Source organism: Cryptomeria japonica, chromosome 9, assembly GCF_030272615.1.
Source record: "Cryptomeria japonica chromosome 9, Sugi_1.0, whole genome shotgun sequence".
Lineage (NCBI taxonomy): Eukaryota > Viridiplantae > Streptophyta > Pinopsida > Cupressales > Cupressaceae > Cryptomeria > Cryptomeria japonica.
Genome location: NC_081413.1, coordinates 513,666,032 through 513,687,076, shown reverse-complemented (window position 1 = coordinate 513,687,076; position 21,045 = coordinate 513,666,032). Strand labels below are relative to the sequence as shown.

The 21,045-nt window shown below is 37.4% G+C and overlaps 1 protein-coding gene across 3 annotated transcripts in view; it reads right to left on the bottom strand.

Annotated features, from left to right (window-relative positions):
* Nucleotides 1–21,045, bottom strand: part of LOC131066943 (phytyl ester synthase 1, chloroplastic) — a 190,142-nt gene that overhangs the window by 23,966 nt on the left and 145,131 nt on the right. For 2 of the 3 annotated variants that reach the window (XM_059211128.1, XM_058001844.2), the window contains exon 13: nucleotides 883–968. In XM_059211128.1, the coding sequence (XP_059067111.1) occupies nucleotides 883–968 (86 nt within the window). The remainder of the gene's footprint in view (nucleotides 1–882; nucleotides 969–21,045) is intronic. The other variant, XR_009358911.1, reaches the window with a different exon arrangement.

Here is a 21,045-nt window from a genome sequence, read left to right as displayed (position 1 = left end):
ATATGATTTTAGTTATTTTTTAGTTGTTCGAGTTCCTTTAGGCGCTCCTACTTGCTAGTGTAAGTAGTTATACATTGTGTATCGTTGACCTATTTTGACCATTTACGGAGAATAATATAAGTTCTTCCTTTCTTATTTTATTTATTTCTTCAGGGGATAAATGTAAATAATGTCTTTTTTTCACTTTTATATGCTTTTTCCCTCCAAATTTGAATTATTTTAACTAGAATCAATAAAGCATGGGTTGTTACATGAGGCATGCCATAATGGTTTGAGCTGTAGAAAGTTCACAAGGTTGAACTTTATTAATTGACTTTTTCAATTTACAGGTTACATTCATTATGTATTTATAATTTTAGTCCATTAACCCTGACCAAAATATCCTTGTCCAATTCCTATAGTCTACTTAGTTGATTCTCCCAAGCATTTTCAGTGTATTTCAAGGAGTCTCATGCTGTTTCTAAGGGTTGTTTGGATCTATTTTAATTATTCTTTAAAATACACTTTCCTATAAGATTTCCTAGTATTTGTTGTTTTTGTTTCTTTCCACCCTGCTCACTTATTGATTTATATATCATGTTTTCCATCTTAATATTTGCTTATTAATTGCATCTTCTTTTGCTGTAATAACTACAATTCTAATATCAGTTGCACTAAAGAAAACTACAAACTCAGTGGAGCACCAAAACTACTTGAGTAAAGCAATAACATTTACAAAAGATGAAAAACACTAATAAATTGATAATCTAACCTAAAACCCTAACTCTAAAGTGCTAATCAGAAATTGCATAATGTTTTTCCTCACAACAAGAGGGTTAAACGAATGATTTATTTGGAAAGAAACTAGTACAGCTCTTAATGAGATGGCAATTGTAAACATACCTTACATTTTGTACATCTTGATTCAGTTGTTTTATCCAGTTACTCATGTAAGGTATCTCCTTCAGATCATTATAGTCAAGCAATAGCTGTGTTGTATCATAAATAATTAACCTCTACTCAGAAAGAACTGTAATAAATTGCTAAGTAAAGTTAGATAGAATTTCAGATTATTATGTCACCAAAAAGCATAGAGAAATCTTCTTTTTGGACAAATAATTATAAATGTTACACGTCAGACATGAAAGAACTTTCCACCTTGTGATAAACATACCTGTAATGTCGTTTCTTCTATATAAGTATCTAGTTATAAACCTTACAATATATTATTGAAAACAAGTTAAAAATATAATTGTTATATATATATATAATTTTCCATGACATGAAAATTTATATACTTACAAGTAATATATAAATTGAATCAATCTTCATAATATGTGTTACAGATTCAGTGGTGAGTGCTATTGATAATCTAAAGATGAAAATTTCTTTTGAGATGGAAACTTTGAACATTTTTCTATGCCTTTGAAACACTAGGAAAGGAACTCTATTCATTCCTTGGTGGATGATGATAACCAGACTGTCACTGATGATATCATGTTGGGGTAAATGGCTACCAGATATTTCTATAATACTTACAAAGAGGAAAGCTCTATTATCCCTCCTACCTTGGAGGATCAGCTGTTAGACTGTGTGCCGGGGTCCCTTACCTTGGTTGACAATGCACAATTGTTGACCCCAGTTTCAGAGGAAGAGGTTAAGGCTGCTACCTTTTCTATGGGTGCTTACAAAGCCCCAGGTCTGGACGGCTTCCTCCTGACACTTTTTCAAGAATTCTGGGATATTGTGGGGTTTGACATAATGATGGCTGCAAGAGATTTCTTCCGTACTGGTAAGATTCTTAAAAAACCGAATAATCCTTTTATTGCTCTTGTTCCTAAAGTCCCTAAGCCAAAATGCCTCTTAGATTTCAGACCTATCAGTCTTTGTAACATTGTGTATAAGATGTTTTCTAAGATTTTGGTCAACAGACTCAATCCATTGCTTAATAAATTTATCAGCCCCACTCAAAAGGGGTTTGTCCCGGGAAGGCAAATTATTGATGGTACTATTTCTACTCATGAGATTATTCATTCAATGGATAGGTGTGGCCGTCCGAGGATGGTTCTAAAATTTGATCTTTCCAAGGCCTATGATAGAGTTAGATGGGATTTTCTCTTCAAGGTCTTGGGGAAATTAGATTTCCAAGACAAGATGATCGGCTTAATCAAGGAATGCATAACCACTATTAAATTCTCATATCTGGTTAATGGAACTCCTAGGGGGTTCTTTGTTGCTGAAAAAGGTCTAAGGTGGGGGGATCCTTTATCCTTGTACCTCTTTATAATGTTGGCTAAAATTTTAGGGAGTAATTTTTTGAACATGGTGGATAGGGGCACTCTGCAAGGGGTTAACATTGCCTCTTCCTTATCTCCCTCTGTCCTTCAACAATTCGTGGATTACACTATTCTTTTTAGGGCGGCTTGTGTGGTGGAGGCTAGAAAATGGAAGCTCTTTTTAAATAAGTATGCTAACGTGTTGGGTCAGCATATTAACTATGTGAAGAGTCGTATTTATTTTTTCCATACTAGGGAGGGGTTTCAAAACAATATCAGGAATATCTTAGGCTGCCAGTGCATCTCCCTCCCGGGCACCTATGTGGGCCTCCCTCTAACTGTCAAGGAGGTGGTCCCCTCTTTCTAGAACTCTATTTTAGAAAGACTACAAAGGAAGCTCGTGTGGTGGAAGGGTAAGCTTCTAAGTGAAGTTGGAAAACTGCAACTCCTAGCGGCCTCTTCAAGATCCCTGCCTCTTTTACTGAAAAACTGGAGAAAATCCAAAGAAGTTTTTAATGGACAAGGATGGAGGAAAATAAAATAATGGCCCTGGTTAATTGGGATATGGTTTGCTGCCCCAAGAAATTTGGTGGCTTGGGAATAAGAAAAATTAACCTTCTTGATAAGGCACTTTTGGCAAAACTGGGATGCTCTTTCCTTGGATGAGAATGATTGGTATAGAATTATGAGAGCCAAGTACTTGAATTAGGATAGTTTTTTCAGAACCATTTGCTGTACTAGGCTCCCAAGTGTCTCTAGAATTTGGAACAATATTATCAAATGTAGAGGCCTGCTCTCTATGGGTTTAAGGTGGCAAATTGGTAATGGCCAAAATATTCGGTTTTGGGAGGATAATTGGTTGGAAGTTGGTCCCTTGTCATCTCATCCTAATCTTAGGGCTATTAAAGATAGTGCTTTGGCCTTCTTTGATCCTTACGTGATTGACTATATTTCTCCACATAAGGCCTGGTCAGACATTTTGCAATGCTGTCAATCCCAACCCCACCTTCTCCATTTGGCCATCCAGTTACAACAGCTTTTGCAGTGTGTCAAAATCTCAATCTTCAATAAGGAAGACATGCTTGTCTAGTCCAAAAAACTCAAAAGGAAATTTCTTTGTTAAATCAGCTTACCTTTTGCTGTTGAAAGAAGGTACTCTCCATGAGCTTTGGAGGAAAGTCTGGATCCCCCATCTCATCCCAAAAGTCAGATTTTTCTGGTGGACGGTGATGCATAACAAGATCCTCACACAAGATAATCTTATTAAAAGGGGCTTTCAACTCCCAAACAAATGTGTCTTATGTAAACTTGATGAAGAATCCATCTCCCACATTTCCTTCCATGACCCTCAAGCTCATGCCCTTGATTGGATTTGCCCTTCCTATCACCCCCTCATTGTTGAACTCTGGAGGCATATCCCCCAGCATCTCGTGTAGAGAATCTGGAAGTAGAGGAATAATAGAATATTTAGGGGTGAAGAAAGATTTGTTGATGACGTGTTCGGTATTTTTTCCAAGCTGCTCCTGGAGAATATCTCAGTTTGCAATTGGCCTTGTCCCTCTTTCCCCTATGGCTTTTGATGATAGAATGGCTAAGAATTGGAATCTTCCCCATTCCAATGCTAGATTTGATAATTCTAAGAAGCTGAAGAGGCAAAATACTAGATGGGCTCCTCCTATAGAGGGGAGACACAAGCTCTATTTTGATGGTGCTGCTAGGCAGAGGCTGTTGATATTGGAGTCATAAGGTTTGAGACAAGTACTCTAGTGGTTGCTTACTATGGGAGTATTATGGTCAGCACTAGGAACCAAGCTAAGATAATGACTTTGTTGTGGGGTTTCAAGTTTGCCTCTCTATCGGTATTCGCAACTTGGATATTGAGGGTGACTCTAAACTCATTATTGACACAGTTAATGGTCGTAATATGGCTGGTTGGTTGATTGATGGAATAATAAGAGATAGTCCTAAGTTGTTGTTAGGCCTTGATACTTATGTTTTAAAACAAACTTATAGAGAGGGTAATACAGTGGTTGATGCTATGGCGGCTCTAGGTCTGGGGTTGGATTGTCTTGGATCTTGGAGGAAAGGGAGTTGCTTACCGGATAATATCCAAAAAAACTCCTCTTGGAGAAGAGAAGGATTAATCTTCATATCAAATGACTAGTTATTGGTGTACATGGTTGTGTGTTGCCTTCCTTGGCCTAGTTATTTTGTGGCCGAGGCGGGGGTATCTAGATTTAAATTTGAATATCCTTTAGTGGGAAGGGGATTTGTATTGCTAAATATTTCAAATTAGTGGAATGACTATTTGTGGGGTGGGGTCTATCACCAGGTATTTGGGTATGCCTTGGTGGCAAAGTGGGTGGGGGCCTTGGTTACACTTCGCTTACGGCTTGGTGGTTGAGGAGGTTATACTGATGGGGACACTTAGGTGGAGGGGTGGGTGGTACACATAGGTTACCTTTGAGATGTTGATGTTGTGCACCCAGGATTCGTGGGTCTTGATGATGAGGGGGCGTAGTAGGTGGGGCCCTAGTTATACTTGGCTTTGGGCTTGGCGGCGAAGGTTGTTCTTGTTGACAAGGATGCTGACGTGGTGGATCATGTAAAATTATTGTGTTACCTTTGGGATACAAATGATGTGGACTCAGGTTTCGAGGGATGGTGGGGGTGGCTCTAAGATTTGGTGGGAGCCTTGCATTCTCACGAAGATGAGTTAGCTCCCATGTGCATGGCAAGCTTATGTAGCTCTTTCAAAGGTGGCTTCCTGATAACTAGTTGTTATTATTTTTCATGTAAGATTATTGTTGATATGACTGGAGCCTTTAAAGATAATCACATTTAATTGTTTTTCTCTTGGGGTGAGAGTGTGCAACCCAAAAAATCTTGCCAAAATCTGCCGTTGGGTGCTACCAAAAATGACTGGCATGTTTTGAATATCTGGGAATGGATTTTTAATTATTATAGCTTACACACTTCTCCGTTTTTTAAGGTGATCATTTCAAAGGCCCTAAATACCTTGTTAGTGACTTATTTTAACCTGCTAAGTGTGGTAAGTGCTACTAAGTCTTTGGCATGTCTTTGTCTTGTTTTTGTGCTTTCTGCCTCGTCCATGATGAGTGGGAACAAGGTTCAAATCGAGCCTAGTCTGCATTCTGAATTAAAAATGAACCTATTGTTTGGCATGTTTGCATTGAAGGAGGGTTTGCAGAGTTTTTGCAGGAGATTATTGGATATGATGAAAATCTATCAATTCAATTTGCTAAATCCTGGGATGAGAGGAAAGTTACAGTTGGTGGTATTTCATTTGAAGTTACTGAGGATGCCATTGCTGCTGCTACAAGCCTTTCCACCAAGGGTAGAAAATGGAAGAGGCAGAGTCATGTTTTGGATAACGAGAGTCTGGCTTAGTTCTTTAGGGAGAAAGAAGAATCGGTGAAGTTGTAGGGGACTTTGCTCGTGCAAAATTGCCAAAGCCATGGAATAAGGTGTGCCTTATGATTATGAAGTTTTTTACTTTAGAGGGTAGGTTTAAGGTTTACTATTTATATCACTTCCCTTCGTTAAATCATTTTCGCAATCATGAATTGCTCTCACTTCCTTTTTTCCTGCTTACATCTCTCAAAAACTCTGTGCTCAAGGCCTTTGAGGCGGCCAGATCCCAAGGTTGGAAACCTATTATGCTCTATCAAGGCTTAATTTTTTGTTTGTACCATTTTCATCTTGCTCTTAGCCCTCCCAGACAACTGTTAACTCTTAAGCATGAAGCCCCTGGCTCTGTTTCCCCCCTGCAACTACTATCCTTGTCTCCCCCGGGGGTAGTTGAAAGAAACTTTTAAAATTGCTTCTTTCTATCAAAATCCATCTCACCTCGGCTCCTTGACGACCCCTAATCTTGACCCCATAGTTGTCCCGCAAAAAGCCACCTTCTTTGAGGCTAAGAAGAAGAGGAAGACCCAAGGTGCCACACCCCCTATCGAAAAACAAATATTTGAGGTCGATAGTGAGGTTGAAATGGAGGTTGGGGAGGTTGTTAGTAAAAGTGTTAGTGCTAGTTGTAGGCGTTCCAATAGATTGGCTAACCGCCTGATGAGAAATGTTGTGAAGTGGAATTTGGTGGAGTATGAGGAGGATTTTTGATGAGGACGACTCTACTGAGAATGAGGATGTGGAGGAAATTGAGGAGATTGAGAATGGTACCTAGAAAACTAGCAGTTAAACTAAATCATCTAATGAGGATTCAAATCAGAGTAAGAGGACTAAACTCTTGGACCTTACATAGGAAGTGAAGCTTGAGGTGGAGAATAAAGGGGTGGATGCTAATGATTGTCCAACGTGCAGGTCTATGGCAGCGGATTTGGTTGCCTTGAAGAAGAAGGTGACGGAGTTGGAATAGAAGATGGTGAGTATCTCCAAGTTCAGTCTGTAAGTGATGCACAACTCGGCCACCTCTACGTGCTGCAGATACTGAAGGGAACTATAAGGAATTGTTTGAGTTCCTTATTGAAGATTGGAGCAACGTGCTCAAGTAGGATAATTAGGCTAGTTTTTATGGTCTTTTTGTGGTCTCTTGCTAGTTCTAAAACTCTAGTTCAATGTTTTTAATACTGGTTTTTATATCTGCTGTTAAGACTTTATACTCTTGGTACTTTAGTTATCTCTTTTAGTTTTGTGCTAATGTGTTGTTACTGTTAATTCTGCCTAAGGGCATTTTGTGTAAGGGCCAACACCCTTGTTTTGCTGCTTACTAATATCAAAAACATTGGTTTCATCGTAAATTTTAGGGCTTACATCCTTCTGATTTTTTTTAATTTTATAATCAATATATAGCTTAAAGTTTGAAATTTAAAATAAGGACTTCAAATCTTTCTAATTCTTTTTAGAAATTTTAATAATTTAATTATCTAAATTATACATATAGATAATTTACAAAAATAATTAAATTTTTAAACGTAAAACAATGATATTATGTTTTCGGTGTACTATAGTTCTAGATTAACTAGAATAAAAGTTCTAAACAATGTAATTGTTTAAGTTTTTTAATTTTTAAATTGTAAAATAAATATTATACAATTTTCTTTAATTTCTCTTTACAAAATGATAAAATGATTTAATAGTTATTTTGATTGATCATTTTTTTTTTGTAATTTTACAAATATAATTGTAAGTATGAAATTCAAAAATAGAAGAAAGATCCTAATAAATAAAATGAAAGTTTCATATTGAATTAAACGCTCACCTCTAATAAAGTGGAAAGAAAAATTGCATAAACATAATGAATTAAAATAAAAAAATATCATATCTTTTGAAAAATGGATGTGCTTTTGTAAACATTGTTGAATGTATGTTTCTCTCTTGATTAGCATCTACTTGCTTAAAATCAAGATGAGGAAAGAGGATGAATTCGGACTTGATTTAGAGATTTTTTTCTGAGATGGATGAGATAGTTAACTGATTTTTCCCTTTTGAAGGAGTAACTTGAGTGATTGAGATTGTTAACTATTTTTTATTGATTTATTATAATTTTTATTAAAAGAATTATTTGTTTCCATAATAGATTTATTTTTAATATCTGAATATTTGAGAGAAATTATTTATTTATATTAATTAAATAATAAAGATTATTTAATCAATTTGATTTTGATATAAAGTAGATTAGTCAATGTAATATGAATTATTTTAACAAGTGAAGTTGTTAGGAATGTTTATTATTATGCTATAAATACACATACTATACCATTAATATACTAAATGAATCTCCTAGAAACTCATAAAAATTAATTCTAAATTTTATTATTATAATGTTTATTTTAGAGCTAACAAACTTGTATAAATATGATGAATTTTCAAATTCAAAATTATTGATTTAATTATAAACAAAAAAACTTTTTATCTCTAATATTTTAAATTCTTCTAAAACTTTGTGGTGCCTTAAAACAAAAATCAGCATTACATGGGATGGTTATATATTATGAATGTCAAAAAATTTATCCATTTATCAAATCATTTATGTAAATTTTAAAAAAATGAATAAATATTTAAAAATATTTTTTAAAAAGTTAAGAAGAATATATTGTAGCATACCTATATTTTGAAAAAAAATATGTTAAAAATGCCATATCATTATCCATAAAATTATTTTATTTCTCTATTATTCCATTTAAAACAATATTATATTATTCGCTATCACAACTTTCTTTCCATCAATCTCTTGCTATTTTTGACAACTGAGTTGTTAAATAGAGCAAAATCCTAACCAAATAAGGAAGGAAAGCTGGTGGATAAGGATCTTTGAAACTACATTTTCAAATTTTCCGTCAACCTCCTCTTGCTATTTTTGACAAGGGCTGAACTGTTAAATAAAGCAAAATCCAAACCAAATAAGGAAAGTAGGGCGGATAAGGACCTTTGAAACTACGTTTCAACTTTGATGATTATCTTTGTGTTTTGTTTTTCGTTCACAAATTCTTGCTAACCTCTTATAGGGAATGTTGCCATTGTAGAGGATTTCAATGAAGCATTTGTTCAACATCTTCGAGCAAATAGCAAGAATGGATTCAATGTAATACCTCTCGTGTTTATTGTAAACATATATTGTAAAAGCATTTCAAATAACAAGAAAAAAATCCACATTTTTTTGGTTTAAATTAACTTGCATACATTCATATTCAATTTATTTTACATGTCAAGATCAAATCACTTATATTGTAAACAATTACTACTAACAATGCCAATATATATATTTTTTTTTCATAAATTGAACGGAGTGGAGATGGAGCAAGGGTTTTAAGATGGCCGCAGAAGGGTTTCGATGGGTTTCTCAGCTGGTGTTGGTTTTCCCTAGGGTCAACTTGGAGTTGGCGCCTTTACTCCAGCTGGTGGAGTGGACAAGTTGGGGGAGGATGACTCTGAAGATGTCGGGGACCCGAAAAGGAGGTTTCAGGTGGACTCGGGAGATGGGCCCCTAATGCGGTATTGACCGTAAAGAATCCTTGTGACAATGTTGATTCATGGGGTCCTCATTCTAATCAACCGGTTACAGGGGGCTAATAAGCATGCTTTTCTTACGAGTGTCACGAGTAGTCACTGGGCTTCCTTGTTTGGGGTCAAACCGACAGGAAAGTCTTCCCTCCCTCTTGTGTCAGTTATCACTAGTAAGGACAACAGGAAGTTAGCTATTTCGATTCCGAATCAAGTGATTGACCATAACGTGTCTTTGATGGAGCTATCTCTTGTTGGTAAGTTTTCTGGACCGAGACCCAACATTGATCTGGTTAGGGTTTTTGTTAGCAAAAGATGGAAGCTGAAAGGACAAGTTGAAGTTTCTTCTCTTCCGAGAGGTTTTTCTCCTTTGCTTTCTCTTGTGCTGAGGATATTCCTACTATTCTCTGTGGGGGTCCGTGGGTCCTTGGGAGATCTTCTCTCACCCTAAAAAAGTGGACTCCCAATATGGATATGTCTGATGCTTTCTTTGAAGTTGTGCTGGTGTGGGTTAGGTTTCCGGGGTTTTTGTTGGAATTCTGGCATGAGGATATCTTGTAGGGTATCGCTGGAGGTTTTGGTGCACTCCTCTCGATCGATCCTATGACTGCAGCTAGGAAAAGAATGGTGTATGCCCGCTTATGTGCAGGGATTAGTCGATCCAAGGACATTCCTACCTCAGTTGATCTTGTTTCTAAGTTGGGGTCGCTTATCCAGACTATTGAATATGAATCGCTACCTTTTGTCTTCTTTTTGTGCAAAAAAGTTGGACATTGGGCAAAGAAATGCCCTCAGAACAGTAAGAAAGATGTGCCCAAAACTCATAGCTCTAGGGTTTGGAAGCCTAAGTCAAAGGTGGTTGAGGATCAGGGAAACATGCACATTAACAAGGTGGATGAGGTCTCCTCTGGTCATGCTATGGATCCACAAGAAGGTAAGAAGGGTGACTCCAATGAGAATGTGCAAGATGTGATTTACCCTCAGATGGAGGTTCCTAAGCAGGTTTTAGCTGACAATAGTTTGAAGGGTGACTCTATAGAGAAGGACTAGGCTGTGATTGCTCCTCAAGAGGATGCTCCTGAGCAGGATAAGGATGATAATATAAGTGACTCTATAGAGAAGGACTGGGCTATGATAGTTTCTCAGGAGGATGCTCCTGAGCAGGATAGGGATGACGATAAGATTGGCAATGTCGCAATGGTGAAGAGTGAAGATTTTGAGGACGGAGAGCTGATCATTTCCATTGATTCAGGATCTCATTATATCTCTCAAAATAGTAGAAGGTTGGATTTTGATGTTGAAGAGAATGGCCCCATCTGTACCTTCAACAATCATCAATCCTATCATGTTCTGGGCTCGTCTTTTCTTGGCCTGGATTTGGGGTTCCTGAATGCCCAGAACTCCAATGGTACTATATTAGCTTTAGATCACCATATTATGATATCGGAAATAGTGCAATCTCCAAAGGATGAACCGGGTAGATTTGAGAAAGAGAATATTAGCCTTGAGAGATTGACTTTGATGAAGATATATCCTACACAAAAGTGGAAAAGAAGAAGAAGAAAACTCAGCAAAAGCCTGAATTTGATGTCGCAACTCGCAATAGGTTAAGAGCGGACTGTGGGCCTCTTCGAAGTGCGGGTAGTAGATCTAATAGGTGGCAAAGAGAACAGGAATGCTTGCAAAATATTGTTGATGGGTCGCAGAAGACAATCCATGAAAGTCCTTTTAACTCTCCTGGTAAGAAATGGAAATTCTTTCTTCGAACATTAGGGGGCTTAATAGTTGCCATAAACAAGATATAGTTCAGAATTTTGCTAGGGATCATAGGCCGGATATTCTTCTCATTCAGGAAACTAAGATGCCTAAGGATAGGTTTGAAAAACTTAAGTTTTTTAAGCTATGTGAATCTCAAGGAAGTAGCTCTGATGGAGCTTCTGGGGGTGTTGTTACCCTTTGGAATTCCATTTTATTCAAAGTGATCCTCTTAGGCTCTTAGTGATGATGGTAACCATGTTGCCACTTTGTTTAAGCATACTAGAGATGGTTTTTCTTGGATTTTATCTAATGTCTATGCGCCAAATAATAAGGTTTCTAGAAGGAGATTTTGGGCGAGTCTTTCTTCTTTCCGCAGAAACTACTCTAATACTCCTTCGCTTATTATGGGGGATTTTAATATTCCTCTTCAAGAGTCTGAAAAGTTTGGAGGATTCCAAATCCAAATGGACATCAAACAGGATTTGGCAGACTTCATTTTTTATTAGTGTCTCATTGATTTAGATCTTTATGGAGCTACTTATACTTGGACTGATAGAAGGGTGGGGAATGAGCTTATACAAGTGTTAGTAAACAATTTTCTCACTGTGAATTCTCCTTCAAACTTGACCCTGTTCGCCCGAAGAGCAGTGACAACCGTCCCAACAATTGGAGAGATTGTGGTGAGGCCACAATCTTGCTCTGCATTTGAGAGGGGCAGCTCCCTCGTATGATGGGGGATTTTGGGATTTTTGTGTACTTTTTACCTGAAGGTACAAAAAGGAGACAAAACTAACCTAAAGAAAAGAGAATAACGGAAACCCCAATGGCAAACATAGGAACACCAAATAGGATTTCACAAATGATGATTGATACAAAGGGGATTTAAGCACAAAACAAGATTTAACTCGCAAATATCTCAACATATGAAGAGATGCGTGACGCTAGCACATCCAAACCAAGATAACAAAGCTTGATTGTGTTTCATTACATCAATTGCATGAATTGTAAGCATTCCAATAGATGACAAATGATTTGCACATAGACAAAAGATATCACTAATTTGACATATGAAAGATTAGTAATAATAACTCAAGAAGCACATCTAGCACATACAAGCTAAATGCATCCTTTATTATCTTCATGAAATTATACAATCTCAAGATCTCTTCTATACAAAGTGCAAACACAAAATTCATCAAACTATTTCTCTAAGAATTTCTCCATAGTCTCCCCTCTGTTAGAGTATCTCCCCTTTTACAATGCCAGAGCCTTGTATTTATAGGCACTTGAGAGAACAGCTACCTTGAGAACCAACTCATAACCACTTTGAATAACCACCTCAGGTAACTACTTAGGATAACTACCCTAGTTCCCCACTTAGAATAACTACCTAAGTGACTACTTCTAGTAACTACCTTTTGGAAACAAGTTAGGATAACTAACTTTTACAAAAGCTAAACCTGAATTCTAACTTGTGGTTACATGAGTGACATAAGTCACTTTTACAAAAAGATAAATTGAAGCACACAACATTATAAAGAGAATATGGCATTGGATTAGTCGAAGTAGCAAAGTATCTTCCCGCATTCATGAATATTCTGGTCTTTACGGAACACTATGTGAGCCACATCTTTCTTGAGATTTGTATGCGTATTCCAAATGACACCGATATTCCTTGCTGTTGTAATGACCATCAAGTCTCCATGGCATACTCAAAAGCGGTGCATTGAGGCATCTTCTCAATGATACAATTGATTGTGTCCATGAATGAATATAACCTTATTTCGCTCATATTCATGTCGTACAATTCCATGCATAATGCAACATTACCACCTCTTTGTAGCGTTCAATAAACCAATATGTCGATGACTCCACATTCTAAAAGATTGCCAATCAAACTGTTCAGGCGCTTTATTTCTATGACCAACTCATATTCATACATGATCTTCAGACCCCAAGAAAACACATCCTTAGACCCACTGCTATAGTTTGATCTTGCCTCTTGATGATATGTCTCAAGGCGCCTTCAAAACAACCACTATTTATTGATGCCCATCGATCAACTATGTTGCAAATCAATTTGATTGAAGTATGCACTGTCCTTTTTTACTTCGCTTATCATTTCATTCTATCCTTGAGGTGACATCTTTTCGAGGTATTCTATCAAGCAAATCATGTGCCTTGTCAATACTTCACATTTCGTGCGCATTTCATCCTATGTATTTTGTGCATTCTTGTGAGACCACATTTCTTCGAAGCATTCTATCATAGGTTCAAGCTGCTTGGCTATAATTCCACATTTGCATGCACGTCTACCAAGCTTTTCCAATTATAGTATTTGACAAAATTTTGCCTTTGAAGGTGCTTTAGTGCATGACCATACATTGTTGTGAAGACGTGAAGAGCCCTGGGAAATGGTTGGGAAACGCGACATTACTCCTACAAATTGCATTTGTTTGAAAGTTTCGAAAGCTTTTTCAACATCTCCATTTTGTGGAGTCTACAACTATTGCATCTCATGGGACAATATGTCGGGTATTCGATTTGAGTGGCTCACACACCATTAATCTTTGTGCACATTTATGTTTTTGTTCCACATCTTGTATACAAGCCTATGAACCTTAATTGAATGTCGATATTCTATCCTGGAACTCCAATTCTTGCTAAAGAATGATTCATAACGTTATCTTCGAGTTAGTTATAATAACTAACTCTTCTTTCACACTTTTCTTTCGGAATACAAACTTACCGATATGTTTTTCATCGATGAGATGAATATATGCATCGGTATTTTAGTTATGTGAGCCAACTCAAATCGAATCATTATAATGAGGGCATCGCTTTCGGTAATTTGCAAAAATGTTGTAAGTTGCCGATAGAGTTGATAATTTGTGAGTGATGATGGCTACTTTATGTCATCAGAATCTTTGAAAACTGCAACAACCTGTCGATGATTTTAAAGAATTGAGCTTTTGGCAACTTAAGAAACTTGAAAAAGTCCCCGACAGATGAGTGAGTTATAATAACTAACTTTTCATACTTGTAATGCATCGGCATCTTTCGAAACTTGAACAACTCACCGACAAGTGAAGAACTAAGTGGAGTGAATCAGTCTCTTTCAAATCTTTGTAAATTGACCCATAAATATCATTTTGATATGCAATTTGATGAAAAGCTCTATCTTCAACAATTTAACTTCTTTATTTCATTGGAAACTTGGACGACCTGGGTAATTATGTGAAGTGACAAATCAAGTTTTAATAACCGCTTCATTTGGTACTTGTTGTTATACATTTGAGAGCCTCCTTAAAAATGCCTATGCATGACATATCGATGAGAATATCTGACAATAAAATCAATTAAATGATATGTTTATGAACACGTTTGTCATTTTTTAGAGCTTTACCATTATGGTATATCATGCAATCATGACATTCCTTGAGAGATACCTGTTATACAACTCACATGCCTAGTTCGTGCCTTTGCATTTCGCAACTAAAACCCCAAGAGCTTGTAGATGATGGAAGATACTTTTAGTGAGGAGCTTATCAATATGAGGAGTTTGACATGAACGTTTAAAATTTTGCAAGTTAAAAATAGGGCTAACAACAAGTCAGACTGTTTTGCTCCATTATTTCTACAGAGTGGTTGCTTCTTTATTATTGTTCCTTAAAAGCAATGTCCAGAGTTGGATACAATCATTTTCCTATAATTTTTATAGCCTCTTACCTCTTATAATTGTCTTACCTCTTATCACCCACAGAAGCTCCGTTCTTACCTCTGCGGCCCTCCTTATTTCCTTGGACCCCTGCATTTACTGGGTTAAATACCTGTGGAGGGGAGTAGACGTGTCCTTCCAAGGGCACCCTCCCTTGGGAAAGGTGGTGACGGCTCGTAGCCTAGGCTGCGGCTACCGTCACACCATTTCCCTCCCGAAGGAAGGGGTGTGGCGGTAGACGCAGCCTGGCTGCATTTCTCGTCCCACCGCTTCCTGCGGGGGTGGGGGGGGGTGGCTTTTAATAAAACACTTTATTAAATGCATGATCTCCTTTTAGTATTTTAATAATCATTTTATGTATTAAGTGAATTAATCCTATTTAATATTAATAATCACTTAATTTATTTAAATGAATTAATCCTATTTAATATATTTAATAATTACTTAGTTTATTAAATGAATTAATCCTATTTAGTATATTAATAATCACCTTGATTATTATTAAATATCAATATACTTTAAGCCTATTACTTATATTAAATTAATTGAATATCAATGTTTAACAATCAATTCTCTTCTAATGCTTTGTTAATATTGTTTCCTCTATGGTGTTTAACATTATTACCTTATTTAATAATTGATTTTGTCTTTTATTTAGGAAAAAAGGCCTTACATCATGTGGTGCGGTGGGGATATCACATATGTATCCTTGTTTAAGGATCTCTTCTCTATGTTTTGGAAGGTGTATCCACAATAAGGAGACCTTCTCTCTATTTGGAGGTGTGTATCCTTGATGAGGATATCTTCCCCTTGTTTGGAAGGTGTATCACTAATGAGGATCCCTTCTCTCTATTTGGAGGTGTGTATCTCTGATGAGGATCTTCTCTCCTTGTTTGGAAGGTATGTCCCTATGAGGATCCATTCTCTTTGTTTGGAGATGTGCATCCTTGATGAGGATCCCCTCCCCTTGTTTGAAAGATGTGTGTTCTTCCTAAGGATCCCCTTCTTTTCCTTAAGATATTAGCATAGCAATATGCTAACATCTTAAGAGAGGGGAGGGCATATGGCCTTCTTTTACTTTTATTTTGTTTTCATTGATGTGCCTCCCTTTTGGTGGTGTTGTTTTCATAATACCCCAGAGGCATATCCTATCTCTTGCAATTTTGGTGGTCTATGAATCACTCAACATAAGACAACTTGCTATCCAATGGCATTCATGACTCGCCTTAATCACCTAGCATAAATATAACGCAACTTACTTGTTTGTGATTGTTGTTGGTTTACACTCCTTGAAGCATTGGTGGTCTATGAATTACCCAAGAAAACACAACTTGCTGGCCAATGGAATTCATGTGACTAGTACACATTCACTTGGCATAATGCAACTTGCTAGTGATTATGTTTACCTTGTAAGCCACCTATCACAATACAACTTGCTAGTTTGTATGCTTTTCTCCTGGCCACTTGCTGTAATGCAACTTCCTAGCTCATAAATGTGTTTGGATCTACATGAACTTAGTGACAAAGCAAGTTAGTCATGTGGAGTGTTGTGATACATAGATCAACCAACATAACATAATTTGTTGGCCAATGGAATCCACACCGTTTAAGATATATATGAATCACCCAATATAGCACAACTTGTTGATCCGTGGAATTCGTGTAGCTTGGAATATTCATGACCACTGGCATAACACAACTTGCTAGTTTGTCAACCATGGAACCTTGTTTATTCGTGTATGTTCTTGCCTCTTTTAAAAAGTTTTCTTGTGTGTTTGCGATATTATTCTAGGAATGATACTTAGTGATTGAAACAACCTTTATATAAAGGTTTCGTCACCTAATTGACTTGGAACCTTTGTTTTCTTTAGTACTAACATAATTTTATGTGTTCCTTCTTTGTTTCTTCCTATTTGCTAATGCACCATGCATGTTTCATGTTTACTATTTTCTTTGTGTCTATTGTTTTCTTTGTGTTTATTGTCTAATTCATGCATGTCTTGTGTGTATGACTTGTGTGTATTCTTGTGTATGTCTTTGTCTTGTGTGTATTTGTGGATTGATGAGAATACTAAGTTTGGGACCTAGTGCATCCCTTAGCTTGGTGCCATCCTATCTTTTAAGTGCCTTACCCTCAACTACTCTTTCCTTTAATGCACATATGAGAGTAAGTTCGTACTCCCGCTAAAATGGGGGCTAAATGTAGTGTTGTAAATTGTTGACCCTAACGATTTCACACCGTGTTTAGCACTCATTTTAGTGCATATGCTTGATTGTATTTGAATATGCCCGTTTGGGGACATGATTAGAAAAATTTATCAAATTCTTGGTTATTGGGCCCTTTTGAAACATGAGTTATGCCTAGACTAAGGCGCCCAAGGAACATGTCTCAACATTTCCCTCCAAAATTTTGGAATTCAATTGTCGGCCTTTGGTAATCCCAGAACTCAATCTTGTTTATTAGCCTTAGCTCAAAATATCATGTTTAAACATTATGAACTCATATATAAGGACATCGTTTCTCATTCACAAAATAGCATACAAAAAGTGGATCATTAGCAAACAAATTTAACTAATGAATCTCTGAGGACTATTGGCATAAGCGAATCTCAAGCATATTTTTTGTTATTATATTACAACGAAGTTATTCATTGTTGTTTTCATATCCATTATCATTATTAGGTTATTGCACTAACACTTCCAAGACTTTCAAAAGAGCATTGCATCACCACCTTTATGTGGGCCTCCTTGAGTGAGCTTCATACCTATTGACGTGTTTTTTTTACACAGCCAAACACAGAATAAAATACCCAAGGGTACCTTATCCTCTCTTGAGTAAAGTCTCTGAATGCTGAAGATATCATGAAAAGGATCAATCGGAGAAACTTCAAGGTTCTTTGTTGTAGGATCTCTACGTGTGGATAAGCTCTCTGTGGTATGATGTGATTTGTTGGAATCACAAGGGGACTTACACTTGTCGACTGAACGTCTGATTTGCTTTGAATATTGCTGGAACACAAGATTTTACCAGCTTTGATTTGAAAAAAAGGAAAAAAGATGAGGGTGAGGAAAGGATCTAATTCTGATACTAAGAATGTAGGAGCAATGAATGATCTTTGATGAAATTCTAACTAAGTCTTGTTTTGACATCACAGGACCATCTCCACAAGGTTAGTGCGATCTTCGAAGGAAAACTTTATGATGTTCAAATCATCACTACAGACATAGACACCATCAGGCTGATGCATATCAATGAAGAAGCGACAATTGAAGTTAAGCTTAAGCTGAATGATTCCAATTGACTACACAAGGCAAGTCTGCAATCAACAAACTGCTAGTAGTATGGTTATACGAATTTCACCATCAATCAAACACATTTCTTCCACTCATCTAATAACATGAAATCAAATATGAGAAGTATAGAGACCATGCAAATTGTCGAATCGACTCATAAATTTCACCATTTCTTCAATGAAGTTTTACAAGTCTTTTACAACAACATCTTGGCAACAATCTTTGCCTTCTCTCTCTACTCTACTCTAATTGCTATTCTATCAACTGACTAATTCACTATTCTAACTACTCTCTATTCACTAACTCCTTTCTAACTGCTTCCAACTGCCTTTACAAAATGAAGAGTCGGGGCTTATATAGTGCCCACAATACAATTCGATGGCTCAGATGAATTTGAGATCAATGGCCAAGATTCAACAATGAAAACCCTAATTAGGATTTGTTACAACCATTACATAACATTTAATGCTTGACCAATGATAAAATTACATCTTTATGACACATGTCGTCTCCGGAAAATTCGACCAATAGATAGCTGGGGTAGTGTTGTGACCATCTCACACATCGCCCCATTAAAATGGGGACCCCCTCTTTTTTGCTTTTGTTTTGCCTGTTCTTCTCTCTGCTTTTAGGGTTTTGAGTAAGTGAGTGAGTCGTCTGGACTAGGGTTAAGCCTTAGGAGTTTCCTTTTGATATTTTCAAGCCAAAGTCCAGTCAAATTTTGAAAGATTGTTAAGCCTCCTCCCGAAGGTTGCAATTTTGAAATAAGATGAGTCTGCCAGGAAGTCAAGTGTGTCTCAGGATGGGTCCAGTCTAGATTTCGAGGACAAATTCAAGTTAGGTCTAAGTGTTAGCAGTTTAATGATTAAATTATACATTTTGTCTAGGTAAATTTGACCAAATTTTGGAAGCAAGGTAACTGATTCCTAGACTTGAAGACGACCTAACCCCGCATGATGAAGTGACCTGAAGACCTAAATTTTTGATATTTTGGCTTATAAGGGCAAAATCGCTCCTGTCCCTCTCTCAGGGACCAGGGCGAAAATGATATTTTGTGCATCTCGGTTATTGACTTGTCTTAATTATTTTGTGCAGGGTCGCCAAGGGATGCAATTGGACGTGAATTGAAGGTTTTGAAGATTTTGAAGACTCAAAAATGACAAGTTTTTTAAGGTTTAAGGCCAAATCGCTCCTGTCCTTCACTGAAGGACCAGGGCGAAATGGCTTATTTAGATCATTTTTGGGCCTTAGTTGATCAAACTGAAGCATCAAGGACACAATGAAGGATGAAATGAGCATGAAGGAGTATCCAGACTTGGTCGTTGGCAATGAAAGGTTGAAATTTTGGCCTAGCAAGACAAGTTCGCTCTTGTCCCTCTCCCAGGGACCAGAGCGATTTTCCTCAAACACACCTTCTTGGACATTTTTTGGATTTGGGCTCTTGTTCATAGCTTGCAAAATGATGATATCTTTCCCAGCAAAGGACAATTGAGATGAAGATTGTAAAGATTTGATCTTTAAGACAAAAATCGCTCCTATCCATCACTGAAGGACCGGAGCTTGAATTCCAAATTTGCATTGTCCTCACAAGATTTAAATGATTTCACGATTTGAGGACGACAAGGGAAGTATGTTGTGCCCGTTGAATATAACTTGAATGGACCACGAAGGAGAAAATCGACCCAAGGTACAAATTCGCTCTTGTCCCTCTCCAAGGGACCAGGGCGATTTTCAAATGAAGCTCTTGTCCCTCTCCAAGGGACCAAAGCGATTCTCCTTCAAGGCAAATATCTGGCAAGGGATATGCAAGTTTCGTGCTTGAGATGAAGGAAAGAGGGCGTAATCAACCCATTGAGGATAGTTTCGAAAGTTAGCAATGCATAAATGATCTCATGATGACCAAGGCGCTCCTGTCCCTCTCCAAGGGACCAGAGCGATTTTCTCAAGAGACAAGTTTTTGGCAAAGGAAAAGCGAGTTTTAAGTTTGAGATAAAGGAAGGAAGGCTTGATCACCCCATTGAAGATAATTTTGAAAGTTGGCGAAACACAAGTGAAGCCTATATTGGCCAAGGCGCTCCTGTCCCTCACCCAGGGACCAGGGCGAAAAATGCATTATCAAGTCTTCTCTTCCAAATTTGGACGAGTCCAAGTCAAGACACAAGGTCAAAATGATATTTGGAATGCCTCTAAGAAGAACGAGGTTGCAAAAACCACAAAAGCTTGATGTAAATGGTTAAGCCGCTCCTGTCCCTCACCAAGGGACCAGAGCGAAATCTTCAAATTTGCCTTATTGCCTAATATTTTGGAGTGCTACTTCCGTTCGCAAGACTCAAGATGGAATAAGGAACAACGTTTTACGCCTCGAAGATAATTTGATATTGATATGATTGAGGATTTGTGCCATGGATTAAAAATCGCTCCTGTCCTTCACTGGAGGACCAGGGCGATTTCTATAAAATCAAGTATCTCCCTCCAGAATCACGCCAAGGCAAGGTTTTACGAGATGAGAAACGCCTTTTGGAAAACGATGGACAAGGAAACATCCACAAGAATTGACAATTTTTGGCTCAAGTATAAAATTCACTCCTGTCCTTCACTGGAGGACCAGGGCGATAATCCTTGGAGGAGCTCATTTAGTCTCAAGAAAGCGAATTGGACATGCATGAAGCAAACAATAAAGATCATTGCCTACCTCGCAACTCGATTTGGCAATTAAAGAGACAAAGACCAAAGGCAAAAGGTAAGGATCGCTCCTGTCCCTCACCAAGGGACCAGGGCGAAAATCCCTAGAATATCGAGTTTGCCTTGCAAAGGACAAGTTAAGCATGTATGGAATGGATGGATGAAATCATCACTTGCCGTGTAACATGAATTGGCGATTAAAGAGACAAGGATCAAGGATAAAAGACAAGTTTGCTCCTGTCCCTCACCAAGGGACCAGGGCAAAAGTACTTTAAGGCACACTCCTTCCACAAAAGGAATGAATTAAGCTCAAGGTTCCCAATTAAAATGCTATTTTGGACGGCCAAGATGGGACTT